General features: G+C 34.3%; 2 protein-coding genes across 2 annotated transcripts in view; both read right to left on the bottom strand.

Moving 5' to 3' along the window:
* Positions 1–1,503: 1,503 nt before the first annotated feature.
* On the bottom strand, positions 1,504–10,675 carry LOC129000515 (alpha-tocopherol transfer protein-like). Its single transcript, XM_054427480.1, has 7 exons — positions 10,665–10,675; positions 9,537–9,661; positions 8,958–9,114; positions 7,561–7,813; positions 5,148–5,258; positions 4,535–4,643; positions 1,504–1,655 (listed from the first exon to the last, which is right to left on the bottom strand). Exons 1-7 carry the CDS (start codon positions 10,673–10,675, stop codon positions 1,504–1,506), a joined length of 918 nt encoding a protein of 305 aa, XP_054283455.1.
* Positions 10,676–12,497: 1,822 nt separating this feature from the next.
* LOC128984632 (oxysterol-binding protein 1-like) overlaps positions 12,498–17,405 on the bottom strand; it is a 53,102-nt gene continuing 48,194 nt past the window's right edge. Inside the window, exons 12-14 of the mRNA XM_054403970.1 lie at positions 15,874–16,037; positions 14,859–15,079; positions 12,498–12,916 (exon numbers count right to left, since the gene is read on the bottom strand). Of these exons, the coding sequence (XP_054259945.1) occupies positions 12,774–12,916; positions 14,859–15,079; positions 15,874–16,037 (528 nt within the window). The 3' untranslated portion in view covers positions 12,498–12,773. The remainder of the gene's footprint in view (positions 12,917–14,858; positions 15,080–15,873; positions 16,038–17,405) is intronic.

The following is a 17,405-nucleotide window of genomic DNA, read 5'->3' as shown; positions in this document are numbered from 1 at the left end:
AAGGATGGAGCTTATTTTTATCAAACTTGAATCTTTAGTTTTATCACATTATCGTTGTATGGATGTTTTTTTTTTATTTCTGTAACCTAGATGCCTGTGATTAGCTACCCTTTTCATAATATTTTTTTTTATTTAGGAGTGTATACCTCATATTTTTTGACATTTTTAAAAATATATGTTGTTTTACAGATATCTGTTTTTCAAACAAAGTACACATTTTTGGCGCTCAAATGCAAAATGCAAAGTTTGAAACTAAGTTTCTATTGTATTTATCATTGATCTGTATCCTAAAGTTGTATTATTCTCTCATCAATAATATAGTTTTAATATTTTTTAATCAGTTTGTATTTCATTGCATTAATAAAATAGTTATGGTGAATATGCCTAACAGAGTGTTTTTTTTAGCCTATTAATTTTCTGTATAACTGTTATAGAAGACAAAAATCTAAAATAAGCAAACAATACCATGAAGTTATCGATAGTGCTTGTCTCCCGATAGCACTCGAGAACTGTTGATGTTGACAAATTTTGTATTGTGTTATTTTTAGAATGATTTTGGAGTGACTTATTTTGGCTATGTTTACACTTAACAGTAGTAAAACATGTCTCACACTGCTTGAAACACTAACAAAACATCATCATTTGCTATATAAAAAAAAATTATAAAACAAATAAAGCAGTATTTTCATGTAAAGAATTAATAACTTAAACACCTTCACAAAGGAAACATAACATCAACACGCTCCTGTATTGGGAGCATTGACTTTCTGCAGGCGTTTTTTTTTTATCTCGTCTCGAAAGAATTTTGACCAAAATAGAATCTTAGAATCTTGTTTTGTAGAGCGAGATTTAAAATTTCCTGAAATTTCGAAACCCGTCCATCCCTAAATTACCTGCAAAGAGTCCACTGTTAATTGTTTATGTTATGTGTGCTTTTCCCATCAACATATGTGAAAAAAGTGAACTCATTAGTTAACACACCAGCCATGCCAGACATGGGATTTGAACCCTCAAGCTCCAGTGCCGTCTCCTGGCTAAACCACTCGGCTACTGATCAGTCCTAGCAGTTTACCCCACAACACTTGTCAACCAAAAGCCCAAAATTGCCTCCCAAACCGCAGCACAAGTAGTCAGTTAAAACTTACAACTGTTTATGCTTAGTTATACATGCGGTGATAGTTAGTTGTATCTATATGGAAGATTTGTTATTCTAAGTGCTGCGTTTAAGATGCAGACCTTTGGATAAAGGTTAAAGATAAAAGTTGATCCCAATGTGGTTAAAGAAAAAATGTGTTCTTATCAAACATAGTAATCCACCTCAATAATCCGTTGTGGAACTTCCTAATTTTTTTACTTGGAATGTTAAATGAGAAATAAAGTCATGAATGTATTTGGTTGTTACAAGGAGTGTTATTTAATTATTTTACTAACTAGTAATATGTAAACCAAAACAAGCTTTAAAGTAATATATTTTTATTACAGTGACAAACAAAATGATTTAGTTCAGTCAATGTCTAATTTTCTAAAAGACCTGCGCATACTTTGTGACCTCTTCAATTTCCTTGTGCTTTGTCTCAGTGACTCATTGCAACGGAAGAATCGTTCATCTGAGAAGAAGAAATCTTGCTGGTTAATAAAGTTGTCAATGAACTGAGCTGTAAAACAAAGGATAATTTTAAGTAGGGGTTGTCTGTGACAATTCACAGTTAAGGTCTTCAGCCAGCTCCCGTCACAGCTAAAAGTGAGACCAATGCTGTGTTATTTACTTCATCCACTACTATATATTAACCATTAGTCTCGTCACAGTAGAAGAAAACAACATGATAAAAAATCAACACTCCCAGTGATCGATGTGTATAGTAGTCAAAGGCATCAACCGCTATTGAAATCCATCATCAGTAGAAAATGTGCATAATGGGTGGAGGGAGTTTGGTGTTTGGCCATAAACATTTGTACGGAATAGACAGGCTGCCGTTGTTTAGATAAATAAAATAAATAAATAAATATATCTTTATTGTCACATAACGTTTTCCACATTACATAGCAACAGCTACAAAAACGGGTGACATTGTCAACGTAAATCAGAAGTACCTAAAATACTAAAAATACTAAAAATACTTGATTCGTAGAAATAATTTTTTGCGTTATTTTTATTTCATAAAACTTAGTATTCTAATTTAAAAATTACCTTTAAGAAATACAGTAAACCTTGGTAGTCTTAAACTTACTGATCAGCAAGCAAAGTTAGTTTCTTCAACTTTTATTGGAAACTGATGAACCCCGGCTGCTGGCCTTATTGTGCAAATGTTTTAACTCTATCACAGAATGTGATTTATACTTAGTGAGAGCCTCATCGATTTCTACTACAAAACAAAAATAATTGTAGCATAGGGGTGGGAACTAGCTGGAATTTTAGTGAATGAAATAGAAGAATTGAACATGCTCGCTTGGTTGCGACAGGAGCTCGATGAAGATCTTAATTTACAGACAGCCCTAGGAAATACATATCCTGAACAGTCAACATTTCACCAAAATATTTCAAATAACGGTTAAAAAATTCACCAGTCATCCTTAGAAATCAAGGTGTGCAAATATATCTAATTTTCATAATACAGCGAAAAAGGTTAGGCTTACTCTCAATACATGCAATGTCATGCAGTACTTATTAGCGAATTTCCCTATAGGGAAGTAGCTACTACCATAGGTGGCACAGTAAGACCTAAACCCGGGGCCGATTTACTTTTTCATTTTGATGTCTCTGGATGCCAATAACTTTTCTATCCCTTAAGGGGGACAGCCCAAGAGGAGCCAGACAAAATTCTTAAATAGCAGCATAGGTTGAGTTTCATATCTAGTTAAAGGACTTAGTAGAGCATATTGCCTCAAACAGACAACTAGACGAAAATGAAAGCTGTTCAAAGATTGTTGATTGTTGTTCAAAGTATGTTGATTAAATTTGCAATGCTATTATACACTACCTTCACAGGGGGGACCCGCTAGAAGTAAGAAGAAAATCACAAACGTAAGCAAGGGTTGATATACACATCACATTAAAGGCCTTTATTATTATTAGTAGAATACAATGCCACAAAATGGAGCTTAAAAGAACAACTGAGTAAAAAATGGCAGTTGCTCAAAGATTCAAAATGACAGATTTAAGAAATATCTAAACAGCGGTCTTTTTTAATAATTTCGCCACAACTAGGCCTTATAACTGCGAAAAAACCTTCTAGTGAGAGTGAGAAACTGGATAAAACTAGGGTGTACAAGTTAAAATGTGGTGATTGCAAACGATATTATATCGGGCCAAACAGGTCGGTCTTTTGCAACGAGATTAAAAGAACACAAACAAAACCCTCGTTTCACCCAGCAAAAATCTACATTCGCCAAACATATAATTTAGAATGACCATAGAATGGGAAAATTGGATGAGAATGTTTCCATTCTCAGCTATTGTAAGAAAGGATTTTTATTAGACACGTTAGAAGAGTTCCATATCTACAAATAGTTAAAAGAAGATGCCAACAACCCACTGAACGACTAAATCCACCACAGCTCCAATTTAATTTTTAACAAAATAATTGAAACCAACCCAAGCAACACTGACGCATCCTATTAGACATGGATCAAAACAATACCGAGGACAAAGGTCAGATAGACCACTTGAACGTTCCAGTTAGTTGTGGCTTGGATGTCACCCGTCGCGGCCGGTGAACATACAAAAATGTCGTCCTTCTGTAAATACCGGAAACCTACAGACGACTTATTTTGAACTGGTGACTGAGGGTATTTAAAACCATTATATTAGGTCTTTTTTACTCAGTTGTCCATTTGAGTTAGATACCAAACTCTACTATAATAATATAATAGTCTGCCCTCGGTGTCATTGTCGGTCGCTTCACCGCATTTATAGTTGCAAACTAATTCATAGTTCCTAATTCAGTTTTATTAGACGACTGTTCAAACATTCTTATTTTTCACTCTTCAGTTTTATTTATCCTTTCAGTATTATACCACAATCACATAGTGTAAGTTCTATTAGGTTTCAACAAGGGTAATAGATAACAAATTACGATACAAAAGATATACCATTGAGTACAACACTTTTTTGTTGTTAGTAGAGTCAGTGTATTTATAAGGTTGCCATAACATATTGGAAGAAATCCAAACAGTACCAAGAGTGTCACCTAAGGATCCCTGAGAATAATTTTTATTCTACAGGGCTCACTCAATTTTTATTTAACATCAAGCTTCCACTGACTACCATTGCTCTATTGATTGTCTTTTATTCTCTTTGTTCTTCCAACCTAGGGGCGAACCATCAGTTTTGTAAAAAAAATGTAGTAAGAAGAGGGGTAAAAGAGAGATATTTAATTTATAAGGGAAACACTTTTTTCTTTACAATCTGTATCTTATCTGTCCTCGGTTATTTTTCTGCCTTAACTGTTGGTTCAGTTTGGTATTTTTATAAATTGTAGCTAAACTACGAAGTAAAGTGAAAGGTAACAAAGATTTTAAATAGTTTCAGACATACCTTTCAACTGTCTACAGCTGGGCAAGTCTCCCCCGTAGTCTGAAGGCAAGCAGTCTTGTGGAATGTACTTGTACACATTGTTGAGACAACTTTCCTGATAGTAGTGGATCTAAAACAAACAGGTTAATATTAATATCTCTACTTTAAGCCCTAAAACTGAAAAGTGTATTTTAATAAGTAGTCTCATTGAGTTATTATAAAGGAATCTACCCTTACTTGAAAAGTTATATTTCTGTCTGTATCTGTGAAATTGACTGATTCTTTATGTCACATTCAGGGACTAAAAATCTTCAGCAAGAAAAATACATATAAAAGATACATTTAATGTCTAATCCCCCTTCCGCAGCAAACCTGTAGACTCAGTGAAAACGTTTGCCTGATTGGGTTTTTACTAAAATATTTCCTTAAATGCATCAGACTTATTCCCTATTTATATAGCATTAGGCTTAATGAGTACCTAAGTTGGTCGGCAATAAAGTGATTTCGGTAAAATGTTAATTACTTAAAATAAATAAATTTGCAACCATAAGGATTAATTTCAAATCAAAGTATATTTTATTCATCATTACTTGTAGTCTTCCTGCCACATTATGAAACATAAAATATTACTTACGAGTTCATTCAGCTCTTTATTCATAAACGGTTTTACAAATGTCATGACTTTTTCAACAAAGTAGTTCATGTTGACCATGTGGATTGACTTTAATCTTATCGGAGCCCCTTCCTGAAAAAGAAAAAAAGATTTGAAAAATCAAGAATACTTTTGGCTCATAAATAATTGGTTAAATGTCTTATGTGAACATATGTTTGGGCCATCTTGCTCGGTTCAGTGGCGTAAATAACACACCCGCAGTGCGGGGGAGTGCTGTGGTCTGTTGTCACTGCTCACCAAAATCTCAAAAAAGGTTAAATATTTTCCCTAACCGCGGGAGACGAAGATGATGTCTTCAAGACCGAAGGTTATTTTGCTGCAATCACGGAAAAAGAGAATGTCGTTTCCATGACTGTGTTTGGAGGCAAAGAGGATGTGTACAAGACCAAAGAAGATATTGATGATTTTGCCGCAATCGCAGACAAAGATGACGCTGTTTCCGTGACAGCAGGAGAAGAATATGATGTCTTCAAGACCGATGAAGATATTCATGATTTTGCCACAAAACCTTTGAGACTTTGGCGATTTCTTCAAGACCCCGGATGATGTACAAGATGTTGCCACGATCACGAAAAACTATGACGAGTTTCAATGACCACGGGAGACGATGATCATGTCTATATGAACGTGGGAGATATTCAAGATTTGGCCGCGATCACAGAAAATGATGACGGTGTTTTCATGACCGAGGGAGACAATACAAAACCGTCCACGAGAGTTTTTGGATTTTGCCGTGATCACGGCTTTTACTGAGAGAAACAAATAAAACAAAAGTGGTAATGTTTTGGTGGAGAAAGGGTGGGCGCCACATGTAAAATGCGGGGAGGCGCTCAATGTACTTACGCCACTGATTGGGTTAAAGCCGTTTTTGTCATAAAGATGTATACATATCATATCAAGACACTATTACAGCTCTGTATTGACCTAATGGGTTGTCTTAAAGGAGTAATATTTATGTCATAGGTGTCAGGCTTACCACCTAATAATTTTGATGGGCTGTAAATGAAACTCACAACTAACAGAATATAGATTAAAGCGAGATATCTTTTAAAATGTGCCTGGTACAACCTAAAAATATACTTTTGTTTTGGTGTAAACATTTAATTTTTAAGTGCATGCCATGAAGTATTAAATTCTATTTTGACACAGCTTGTACATTAAGTTTTTTTTAAATTTTTGGAATTTTTTTATTTATTTTTTTGACTAAAAAATCAAATAATATATATTAGCTTTACCTTTGTTGTTGCCTGATTTCTTGTAGGTAAGAAACCTTATGCATTTCTCCACCTTGTGTGGCATCTTCAGGGAGCTTCTTAATCCCTTATCACTAACACTACAGTCTATACTGTATTTACAAAACATTTACACACTCCGGTCACTAGTATCGCTAGTGATAAGTGATTAATAAGACCCCTGAATATGCCACATAAGTTGGAGAAACACATATAGGGTGAAATAAACAAGAACTCAAGCAAAAACAAATGTAAATATAATATAATTCAAGTTCTTCAAACTGGGGGGAGAAATATACAGGTGTCGGGTCATAAGTGTTAAATAAAATATTGCATCAAACTACATGGTAATGGTGACAGAATGATGCACATTTGAGGTTTCCAACTTCAACCGTTTGAGAATAACAAATAAATTACGATTTTTCAAAAATTATTATAGTTTTTATGAAAAAGGTTATATTACTCTGTTAAAAATGCACTTATTATGAATTTAATTTCAATGTCATTTTCAGAATCCTCACAAAATTTTAAATAGGAATAAGACATAATCATTAGGGTATGGAAAAGATTAAATTTAAATTTCTTCGTTAAAGAGATTATTTTTAATATCGACGGAAATTTAAATAACATTCAGAGCTTTATTTCTGAGTTGCTGAGTTTCGATGAGGTATCAAATATTACTAAAAAACTTGAAACACTTATGACCGGACACCCTGTATATATATCTACTAAATAATCAAACAATTGTACTCTAGAGACAGTGAAGTGCCATTACAGTAGGTATAAAGTAATTTGGATAAACCAGTACATAAATGCTTTTGTTATTTTGTGTTCACACAAACTAACTCAAAGACGTGCTTGTTACAGCTGCAAAACATTTAGACGATACATACTTTTTCTAATAACTCAAGAAGACTTGAGAGCTGATTTGATCATCGTAAAAAAATAATAAGAAGACGAATTATAGCCTACTATTAATTTTATTTTAATATAATCTATAAATTTGTTGGGCAGATTTTGCCCAATCCTTATTGAGCAAACAATATGGTACAGGGGGCTGATATCAATAACCTAAGTCTGGATTATGATTAAATATTTGTCATTTGCATTCTTCAACAGATTTTAAAACTAATTCACTCTACCTGGACATATTGAAACATTTTTTTGATGCTGGAGATATTTGCCTTGGCCAAATGTCCAAATCGTATGTTTGTGTAGTCCAAGAGAAATATTACTCCAGGCAGGGTTCCTTCAGTTCTCAAAAAAGCGTCCATGGTCATAAAAAATAGCTTGCAGGTGTCATCAAAATTGTATTTACTAGCATCGCTACTCTCTACCTTCTGGTACAGGATCAAGTAGCCATCTGTAGTTCTCTTTGGAAGAACAAAACAAGTCCTGGATAGCAAGTAAAAATCTAAATCATGATCATATAAGAGTACAAAGAGGTTTACATTCAAGTCAGTTTAAATAGCACACTCTCATTTTAACATCAAGTTTCGGATTTAACAAGTTTCCATAAACTGAAATCATCTTGATCATCTTGAAATCGTTATATTAAATATGTCCTCTACAAAACCCAAATAACCATTTTCATTGATGATACAGACATTTTGGATTTTGTAAGTAATTAAGTACAATATTAGACCAATCTAAATACAAATTTAGTAAAAGCGGTTGTGTTAAAATTAATTTAGAGTTCAGTAAAAGAATATCAGTTTCTGATGGTATCCAGGGCAATATGGATAAGGAAGCAATATAGTATGGTAATGTTTGCGATTTTATTCCTTTTGACAAAATATTGGCGTCTTTCTAGTGAAAAGTGCCATAGTTAGCATACTGAACATTGGTATGATTTTCTAATATATGATTGATGACATGGACCAGACACCCTTCTATATTATGTGTTTATTCTTGGTAAAAAACCTCAGGGGTAAATAGTAACAAAACTCATTTAGTAAATGTATGCAGTGGACATTTTCTGTTTGATTTATTAGGTTTGGGCTTCAGATGGTTCAAACAGCCACTTACATGACAAACACATTCACATTTATATACACACCACTTTGTCTGACACCCAAACAAACAAGTCACAACATGTTTGTCTAGTGCTGTTCGATATGTACAGCACTTACTTTCCGTGTCCAAAAATCAGACTTTGCTTTTCCAAAAATTAGCTACCAATATGGCTTTGTCATTTGCTTGTAAAAGATCATCTAATGTGCAAGACCAACTATTCTATCAACCTTCTATTCCGGTTGTAGAAGGATTTGCTGCTGAGATGTCAGCGTTGCCCGGGGTGCGCCCAATTGTGATGTCGTTTTTAGCGTGTAATGGTCACAATCTTCGTTGAGGCTCCTTCTGTGCACCCCTATGTTAACCCTATGTACAGCATCCATGTTGTTTGATATAACACTATAGTAATGCACAAATGCATTGTGATTTTGAAACTATCCATTCATTTTTGCAGTAACTTATGATGATTCAGATTTCGTTTGGTCCAGATAAGGAGTCTACCATACAACAAATAACAAAAACTCACACATTGTTTTCTGCTGCTTGAAGTGCCTTGGAAGACAAATCTCTGTTGCTAAAGAACTCAGGTGTGTTACTGCGAAGAGTGTAGTAAGTCTCTATGCAGGATTTAGTCTTGTCCAAGTCATACCAGCAGCTGAAGTGAAATAGAACCAAACGCTCCTCTGCAATACGTAAAATCCAGGAAGAAATATCACAATGTGCTGTGATTTATTATTTATCTATTTGGGACTAAAATTATTAAATTGATTTGTTTTCCTTAATTTGTTACTTTTAAGTATTGAGGTAATGTTTCTAAGTTCTCTATTAGCAAAATGCAAACACAAAGACTGTCATAAACTTATCATCCTTGAGGTATACTCTTTCTGAAAGATCCCCACAAAACACAGAAAACTGATTCCTCAAAGGAAAACATAAAGGCAAAAAGTTGTGTCATAATAGTTTAATTAAAAACTTTTGGAAAAAACTAATATTGTGTTTTGATCACAGGGTTGGAATGGGGTTGATACTGACTTAGTTTATTGGCACTCAACAGGTGGTGGCAAGAGGCTACCACGAGTCACCTTTGTTAGTCTGAATTACATACCCGGGATGGGTGGAAGATGGGCTTGACCTTTAGCCCATTCTTTCAGTAGTTTGAGATCGTTTACAGGAAAATCTGGGTTTTTCTTCAGTTCCTCTTCAATGGTGATGGCATATGTCATTTCACACCTAGCAGTAAATAACTCAAAATATATACCTAACAAAATGTTTATGAAACAAACATATCATCAAACCTTCTCAAAACTATAGTAAATGTTAATGGAAATAATAATACACAAATATCTATATAAAATAAAAAGTATCTTGATTGGTTGTATAGGCTACTTTAATTTTGCGTAAACGGTTACGTAGTAAAAAATTGAGGTTGAATAAGATATGTAAACTTGTAAAAAATACATAAACAAATGTTAATATCAATTGGTTTGACATTATCTTATTAAAAAGCAAACCTGCAGGCTAAGTAGTTATTTAGCTTTTATAGTACAAAATGGATTTTCTACAAAGATCCATACCCAGTATATCTCAAATAAAATCAATACACTAATTAATTCCTGATACAATGAACACATTCATTTAAATTCTACTACCTGTGCCGGGACCGTCCATTTCCTGTGCGTGTGACAGGCCATCAATGTCAATTAAATGTTTACTTTCCGTAATTAAATGTTCATATTCGTGTATTTATTGTGTGCGTGTGACATCAATGACTTTGTTTTTGTAACCCTGACGATGCCGTATTTACGGCGAAACATGTAGGTTGTTAACCTCAATCAACAATTGGATTACTTGACGAGGTATTGTACCATAATATTATAGACACTCATTTATTCCAAATCTGAACTATTGATTTAAGAGAGGCATAAATTTTCAGTAATAAAATGAATAAATGTTTCTATTCAATATTTTACTTAATCGATGGGAATCTATTTAAGTACGGTTCATATTAGTGGTATTATAATAATGAATAGTATTTTAAAATTTAACATTGAATTTTTTAACAAATTTACTATTAAATGGTAAATATAAATTTTAATAATGGTAGGAATTTAAGGATTCTAAAAAAGTGGACTACTTTGGTAGATGATATGTATAAATATAGATATTTATAAACAATATGAATACTAACAAACATAATATAGCACAAGACAATGGTTTGATTCTGTTACCTTACCTTTCAGCCATGGTGATAGAGACTGATAAAATCTGTGCTAGATTGGCCAGGGAGAGGGATTGGAAATCCTGTTAGTGCCCTTATAAAGCATATGGTTTCATCAACCCTCTTGGCCCAAAGCAGGAAGCCATGCAAGTTTGTGATGCTGTATACCTTTCTTTTCTTGCATCATTTTACTCGCACAGGTTTGATCTGATTTCTGTTTTACTATTTCCATATTCTGAAATATGGAATTGGCTGTATGTTTCGCATTCAGACAAGAATTTTTAAAGCTAGGACAAAAATCGTAAGAATAATGACTTTTTATTGTAGAGGGGATTAATGAATCAGTTTTAAGAAATTAAAAACACTTTTGTTCCCGATTTAACCATTTAAAATCACTGATTCCTGTAATATTTTGAAAATGTGTGCAGCAAGAATTATTTAGCATAACCACAACTCTAGGTTTAAATAATAATACCTAATATACCAGTTTGTCATTGGTGGAAGGGGAGACGCACATCAATATTTAATAAAATATGGATGATTGACAACTTTTATAGATTGCATTTCAACAATACTAAATAAAATAACAGCAAAAATATTGAAAGTGTTATAGACGTTATATAAAAAAATATATATTTTTTATTCACAGTTGTGGTGATAATGTTTGAGAAATAGGTTTGATGTTTAATGTACGAATATTTAAATTGTTTGTAATCATGAAAATGGTTATAAGCCAAATTTGTCACTGTTTAAGAAGTAGGAAATATATTTTTGTACAGTTAAAAGTTCACACTGACTCAAGATCAAGATAAAGATGGAAAAGACAATTAGTATAAGAAACGCTGCGGACAAGCCTTTTATAAGGCTTATGCAGTTTTTTATTGTAAATTCATTGTATATGTGCTGTACCAAGTAAAAATAAATAAATAAAGTAGTCTTTGAATAAGAAATTTTAATTAAAAAAACTTGATAATTACAATAAGATAAGCAAATTTTTAATATGTAACATGATTTTCAAGTTGAATGTAACAACTGTGGATGTTTAAAAAAAATAGTTCACAATGGGTTGAACAAATCCATTTTATCATGTAGATTTCCGATTGTGTTGTAAATATCGGATTTGTAGTTTTAAACAGAGATGTTACTGCTATCATTATATGAATATATGATTTTTCTGACGGGTGTATTTACTCTAGTAGGTTTATGAAGAGAAGCAACATTTAGTTTAACCTGACTAGTAGCCAATAAAGGCTTCTGGAAAATGTAATTTTACAGTTTAGGTCACAACTTATAAAGTAGAAGTATTTTAATAATCAGTGTATATACCATTCAAGTACTTGTGTTGTTATAATATCAACTGCATTTCAATATTCAACTAAAAATTTAAAATATCCAAAACAATACCATACCACACACAATACCATCTTGTACTCCATTTAGACCATATCTTCACCTCATCATATCTTCTGTTATTTATATATTTAGATTTTGTTTTTGATAAATAATGTTATGTTTGGATGCAACTACAGTAGACGCACAGGCTCGCTGCCCATGTCGGCTTATTCTTTATAAACATGAACGCTTTGTAAACATAGATGTAATTAAAAGGTGTAAATCAAAGGTTAATTTTATGTTATTCTTTTAAATTCACTTATGTTTTTCTCCTTTAAATAGGATTTGTGTACAAATTTCTGTAAATAATTTGTTGGAATAAAGATATAATTCATTCATTCATTCATTCATTCATTCATTCATTCATCCATTCATTCATTCATTCATTTATTCATTCAATTTAAAGGCTATCTTACTTTTAAAAGTGCAAACACTGGGAAATAATTAACACAATCATATCAGAACAAAGACGTATAACTTTATTCAATTCTATATACTCTCTGTACATTTATATGCAAGCTCGAGCACCAATGTACTAAGCAGATAAATAATTTAACACAGTTATCACGAAAACAAATTATTGCACTAGGAAAGGTCAAACGGACAACAACAAACAAAACAATGGCAACAAGAACAAGCTACAAAAATACTGCTAAAATAACTATTATAGGTGGTTTTAAAGGGTTAAAACAACAAAAAGACAGTGCTCAAGCGTAAAGAATATCACAATGTTTAAAATATATCAGGACACATAGACCAATCCTGCTTCTCTTTTGCTTCCCAGTAGCCTCCTTTGTAGATGTGGGCAAGATTGCCTGTAGCAGGCTCCATCTCCTTCTTGAACCACAGTGGCTCATAGGGAGAATAGGGGGATCCTGTCAACAGCACACAATCAGTCAACCGTCCATCATCAGTCTATAACAGCACACAATCAGTCTACCCACAATCCGTCATCAGTCAACAGCACACTATCAGTCAACGGGCCATTATAAGTCAACAACAGCACACAATCAGTCTACAGTCCATCATCGGTCAACCGCACACAATCAGTCTACCTACAGTCTGTCATCAGTCAACAGCACACTAACAGTCAACCGTCCATTATAAGTCAACAACAGCACACAATCAGTCTACAGTCCATCATCGGTCAACCGCACACAATCAGTCTACCTACAGTCCGTCATCAGTCAACAGCACACTATCAGTCAACGGCCCATTATAAGTCAACAACAGCACACAATCAGTCTACAGTCCATCATCGGTCAACCGCACACAATCAGTCTACCTACAGTCCGTCATCAGTCAACAGCACACTAACAGTCAACCGTCCATTATAAGTCAACAACAGCACACAATCAGTCTACAGTCCATCATCGGTCAACCGCACACAATCAGTCTACCTACAGTCCGTCATCAGTCAACAGCACACTAACAGTCAACCGTCCATTATAAGTCAACAACAGCACACAATCAGTCTACCTACAGTCCCTCATCAGTCAACAGCACACTAACAGTCAACCGTCCATTATAAGTCAACAACAGCACACAATCAGTCTACCTACAGTCCCTCATCAGTCAACAGCACATTATCAGTCAACCGTCCATTATAAGTCAACAACAGCACACAATCAGTCTACCTACAGTCCGTCATCAGTCAACAGCACACTAACAGTCAACCGTCCATTATAAGTCAACAACAGCAGACAATCAGTCTACAGTCCATCATCGGTCAACCGCACACAATCAGTCTACCTACAGTCCGTCATCAGTCAACAGCACACTAACAGTCAACCGTCCATTATAAGTCAACAACAGCACACAATCAGTCTACCTACAGTCCGTCATCAGTCAACAGCACACTAACAGTCAACCGTCCATTATAAGTCAACAACAGCACACAATCAGTCTACCTACAGTCCGTCATCAGTCAACAGCACACTAACAGTCAACCGTCCATTATAAGTCAACAACAGCACACAATCAGTCTACCTACAGTCCCTCATCAGTCAACAGCACATTATCAGTCAACCGTCCATCATCAGTCAATAACAGCACACAATCAGTCTACCTACAGTCCGTCATCAGTCAACAGCACACTATCAGTCAACAGTTCATAATTAATCAATATTTTTATTTTTACAATCATGAATATTTTTTCCAACCACTGCATGTGATTCTAGAATGTATAAGGGCTAGTACCAACCTTTTCTATTTCAACTTATTTTATAATTAAATTACTAATCTTCCTTGCTAAATCTGTTTGTAAAACGAATAAAATATTTAGTAAACTGATGGGCTACCATTTTGGTTAGATAAGAGATAGCGAACTCTGGTTTTCACCATTCTTTAAGTTTTTGTAAACACTTCAAAATAAGGAGTCACTTAAAGGGGGTTTACATTTTAACATTTTGAATGGCCCCCAAAATCCCCCATTTTTGGGGGACACTCAAAGTTTTCAAAATCGTAAAATGAAACTTCCTGCTAAGTTTGCACGACCACCAAAGGGATATCTCTATATATTTACTTAAATATTATAAGGGAGGGGGTCTTGACTTTCTATTCACCCTCTTAATTCTAACAGATTTGAGTGCTCTACACAATTGGGTTCCTGGTATTATCTCATGCAAGGTTAGGAGTTTTATCCGTCCCATCACCACACTCTAATCACTATTTAGGCTATGCTTCTTAACACAGATTGAACAAAAGATTGCACAAAACAAATAAGGAACTCAATCTTTAGTTTTTCAACAAACATCAAGTGGTCTAATGAAATACAAAGAAAAATATGAGGTAATGGCAATAGTTTAGTTATCTCACCATCAGATGCGGCTTGCTCTGCGTTATTCTCACGCTGCCGTCGAACCATTCGCTGTTTTTCTTCCAACTCGTGTTTTATCAGGTTGGCTTCCTGCCATCGACCCTCCTCCATGAGCCTTTGGTCAGGCCGTAGCCTAGAGTCAGTTGGGGCAATGCCTTCCTCCATTTCATTCAGTTGGCAAGCTAACAGCGTGAAATTGTAGAACTTCTCATGATCCACCCTTTGAAAATCAACATTGAGTTTTACTTTATGTCAATAAGTTTTACTTTATGTCAATAAGTTTGTACTTAAAATAGACTATTTTCGATGCCGTTAGGCCAAAAAATATTGCAATGCTACAAAATGTTTAGTCTGTTTTTGGATCAGAGTCAGTAACAGACTGCAACAGCAATGAAATTACTGCACTAAAGTTTTTGTAAAATGAACAAGATATAAACCATAACGGTTACGGAAAAAAATCCATAAAAACTTTACATTTACAATTCCCATTTTGATTTTACTCTTATGGAGAAAAAGAAAACTGTTGTGGCTTGCTTGGTTATGGATATATGTTGATCAAATTTTGAATAGTTATTTGTGTAAATAGTGTGCGGTGAGTGTGGAAAGTTCGTCGAGGTGTTCCACATTATATTTTCCTACAGTTATAACAGAGGATAGAAATAATTAGTATTTCAAACACTAAAAAACACGTTTTTGGCTAGGTTAAATCCAAACGTTGAACGAAATGGGAAACACTGCAAAAACTTATCGTAGTGGTAGTATCTAAGTGTTGTATCTCAACTTATTTTCAAGCGTACCCGTAATAAGTGCCTAATAAAAGCACACTATTTTGTGTTGTTTGGTCTGAATACTGGAGAGTGGCAAAAGTAAGTAAATGCATCAATTAGCAGACAATTGAATTGTAGACAAATGCATTTGCTTAGTCTGCGGGGTTGTTGTGGCAGGGGGAATTAATAACCTGTGGTGGATAAGATACTTCACACTAACAGTCATTGTTGTTATTTTATAACTTACGGTGGATCATTTCTCTTCCAAGCAGTGACGTATGGTCCAGCTGTGTAAGGTGGTGTTGCATTCAAGTCTTCTGATGTGACAGGTGCAATGTCTATTTGGCCATCCCAAGTGCCTTTGATCAGCCATTTGGACTTTTCATGCTTGTTTCTTACACTGCCCGTTACCTTGAAAAGTTTACACTTTGGTCAACAATCAATAATTTATCCCAACAAAACCACCTGATATACAAAAAATTAAGTAGTTGAACGTAGCACATTCTGTCTGTAGCTCAATTTAACTACAGTATTTTTTTTACTTTGAGAAGGGAAAAATTACTGTATGTGCAGCCTACTACTCTCAAAGATACTCATAGTCAAATATTTCGTGTAGAGATGTCCTGATTCTGAATTCAGAAGGCAGAAAACTCTATTCTCAATCAATATCGATTCATCACGGATTGGTACACCAACCACTGTCTTTGTTCCACAATACAAAGTAAATATTTGAGAATTAAGTGTATTGTTTTACAGAAAATATTAAAGTAACAATTTAAAAATCTAACTAGCCTATTTTAATTTAAACCTTTATGAACACATTAAATAAATACAAGGGTTAATTTTTTTAATACGGGCTGTTTTTGCGTATGGCTCTGTAGTTCACGTGTACGCCGCTGAGGGAGCTCGCTGTTTACTAACATTATTGGTGAACAGAATGGCGCCATTTGCAGCTCTGTAGCTGATGTGTACGCTTTGCTATGTGTCTAGAAATGTTTTTAAACTATAGAATCTCCAGCCGAAATGAGAGATAAGGTCAATGATAGTTTTTGACGGCAAGTAACATATCAGCTGCAGACATTCATCGCCAGATGACTGACGTTTAAGGCTCTAATGCAATGAGTGAGGGTGAAAGCCAACAAACCTTGAAATTTGTTACCTTGACTGTCCTTCGGGATATCAATCAATATTTTTTGGAAAAACATACCAACATTGAAAATATTGGCCCAAAATCTTAAGGTGAAAATATTAATTTTGATTAGCAAGACATAAATAGTAAATTTAAATAGAATCTTTAATCCAGTATGCCAACAAATTAAGAGCATGACGAAAAAATTGATGACCATATCACAATATTTCATGCCAGAAACAAGATAGGTGGTTTACTGACTCTGCATGAGCTAATGCATCTAGGTACACAATACCAAAATTAGTACGATAATTTGATACCAGCAGCATGCTCGCTGGTTGCCTAACCTTGAATTGTCTACCGTTCAGTAACTCTGCATTTTGTTACACAGGAAATAATGTTTAACAGTAAATTTTTCATGCGCTTACAGTATTTCACGTGTGTTAATAATACAAGCAAATATGTCTCTGACCCTGCTTTCATTGTGTTTTTTCATGCGGCAAATTTTTGCAGAAAATTCAATTGTCAAATTTTGTCTATCACATTTTGAATTACAATTTTTCCCATCCACTGTAGGGTATTGGTATTGGCTTGACTCTTGAGGATTGATTCTGGATGCCGATACCAATGACCAAGAATCGGTGGTAGTG

This window comes from Macrosteles quadrilineatus, unplaced genomic scaffold (assembly GCF_028750875.1).
Source record: "Macrosteles quadrilineatus isolate MER2022 unplaced genomic scaffold, UCM_ALF_1.0 Scaffold_1__1_contigs__length_201487025, whole genome shotgun sequence".
NCBI classification, from domain to species: Eukaryota; Metazoa; Arthropoda; class Insecta; order Hemiptera; family Cicadellidae; genus Macrosteles; species Macrosteles quadrilineatus.
Note: the sequence above shows the minus strand (reverse complement) of the source record. Positions and strands in the feature narration are given on the sequence as shown.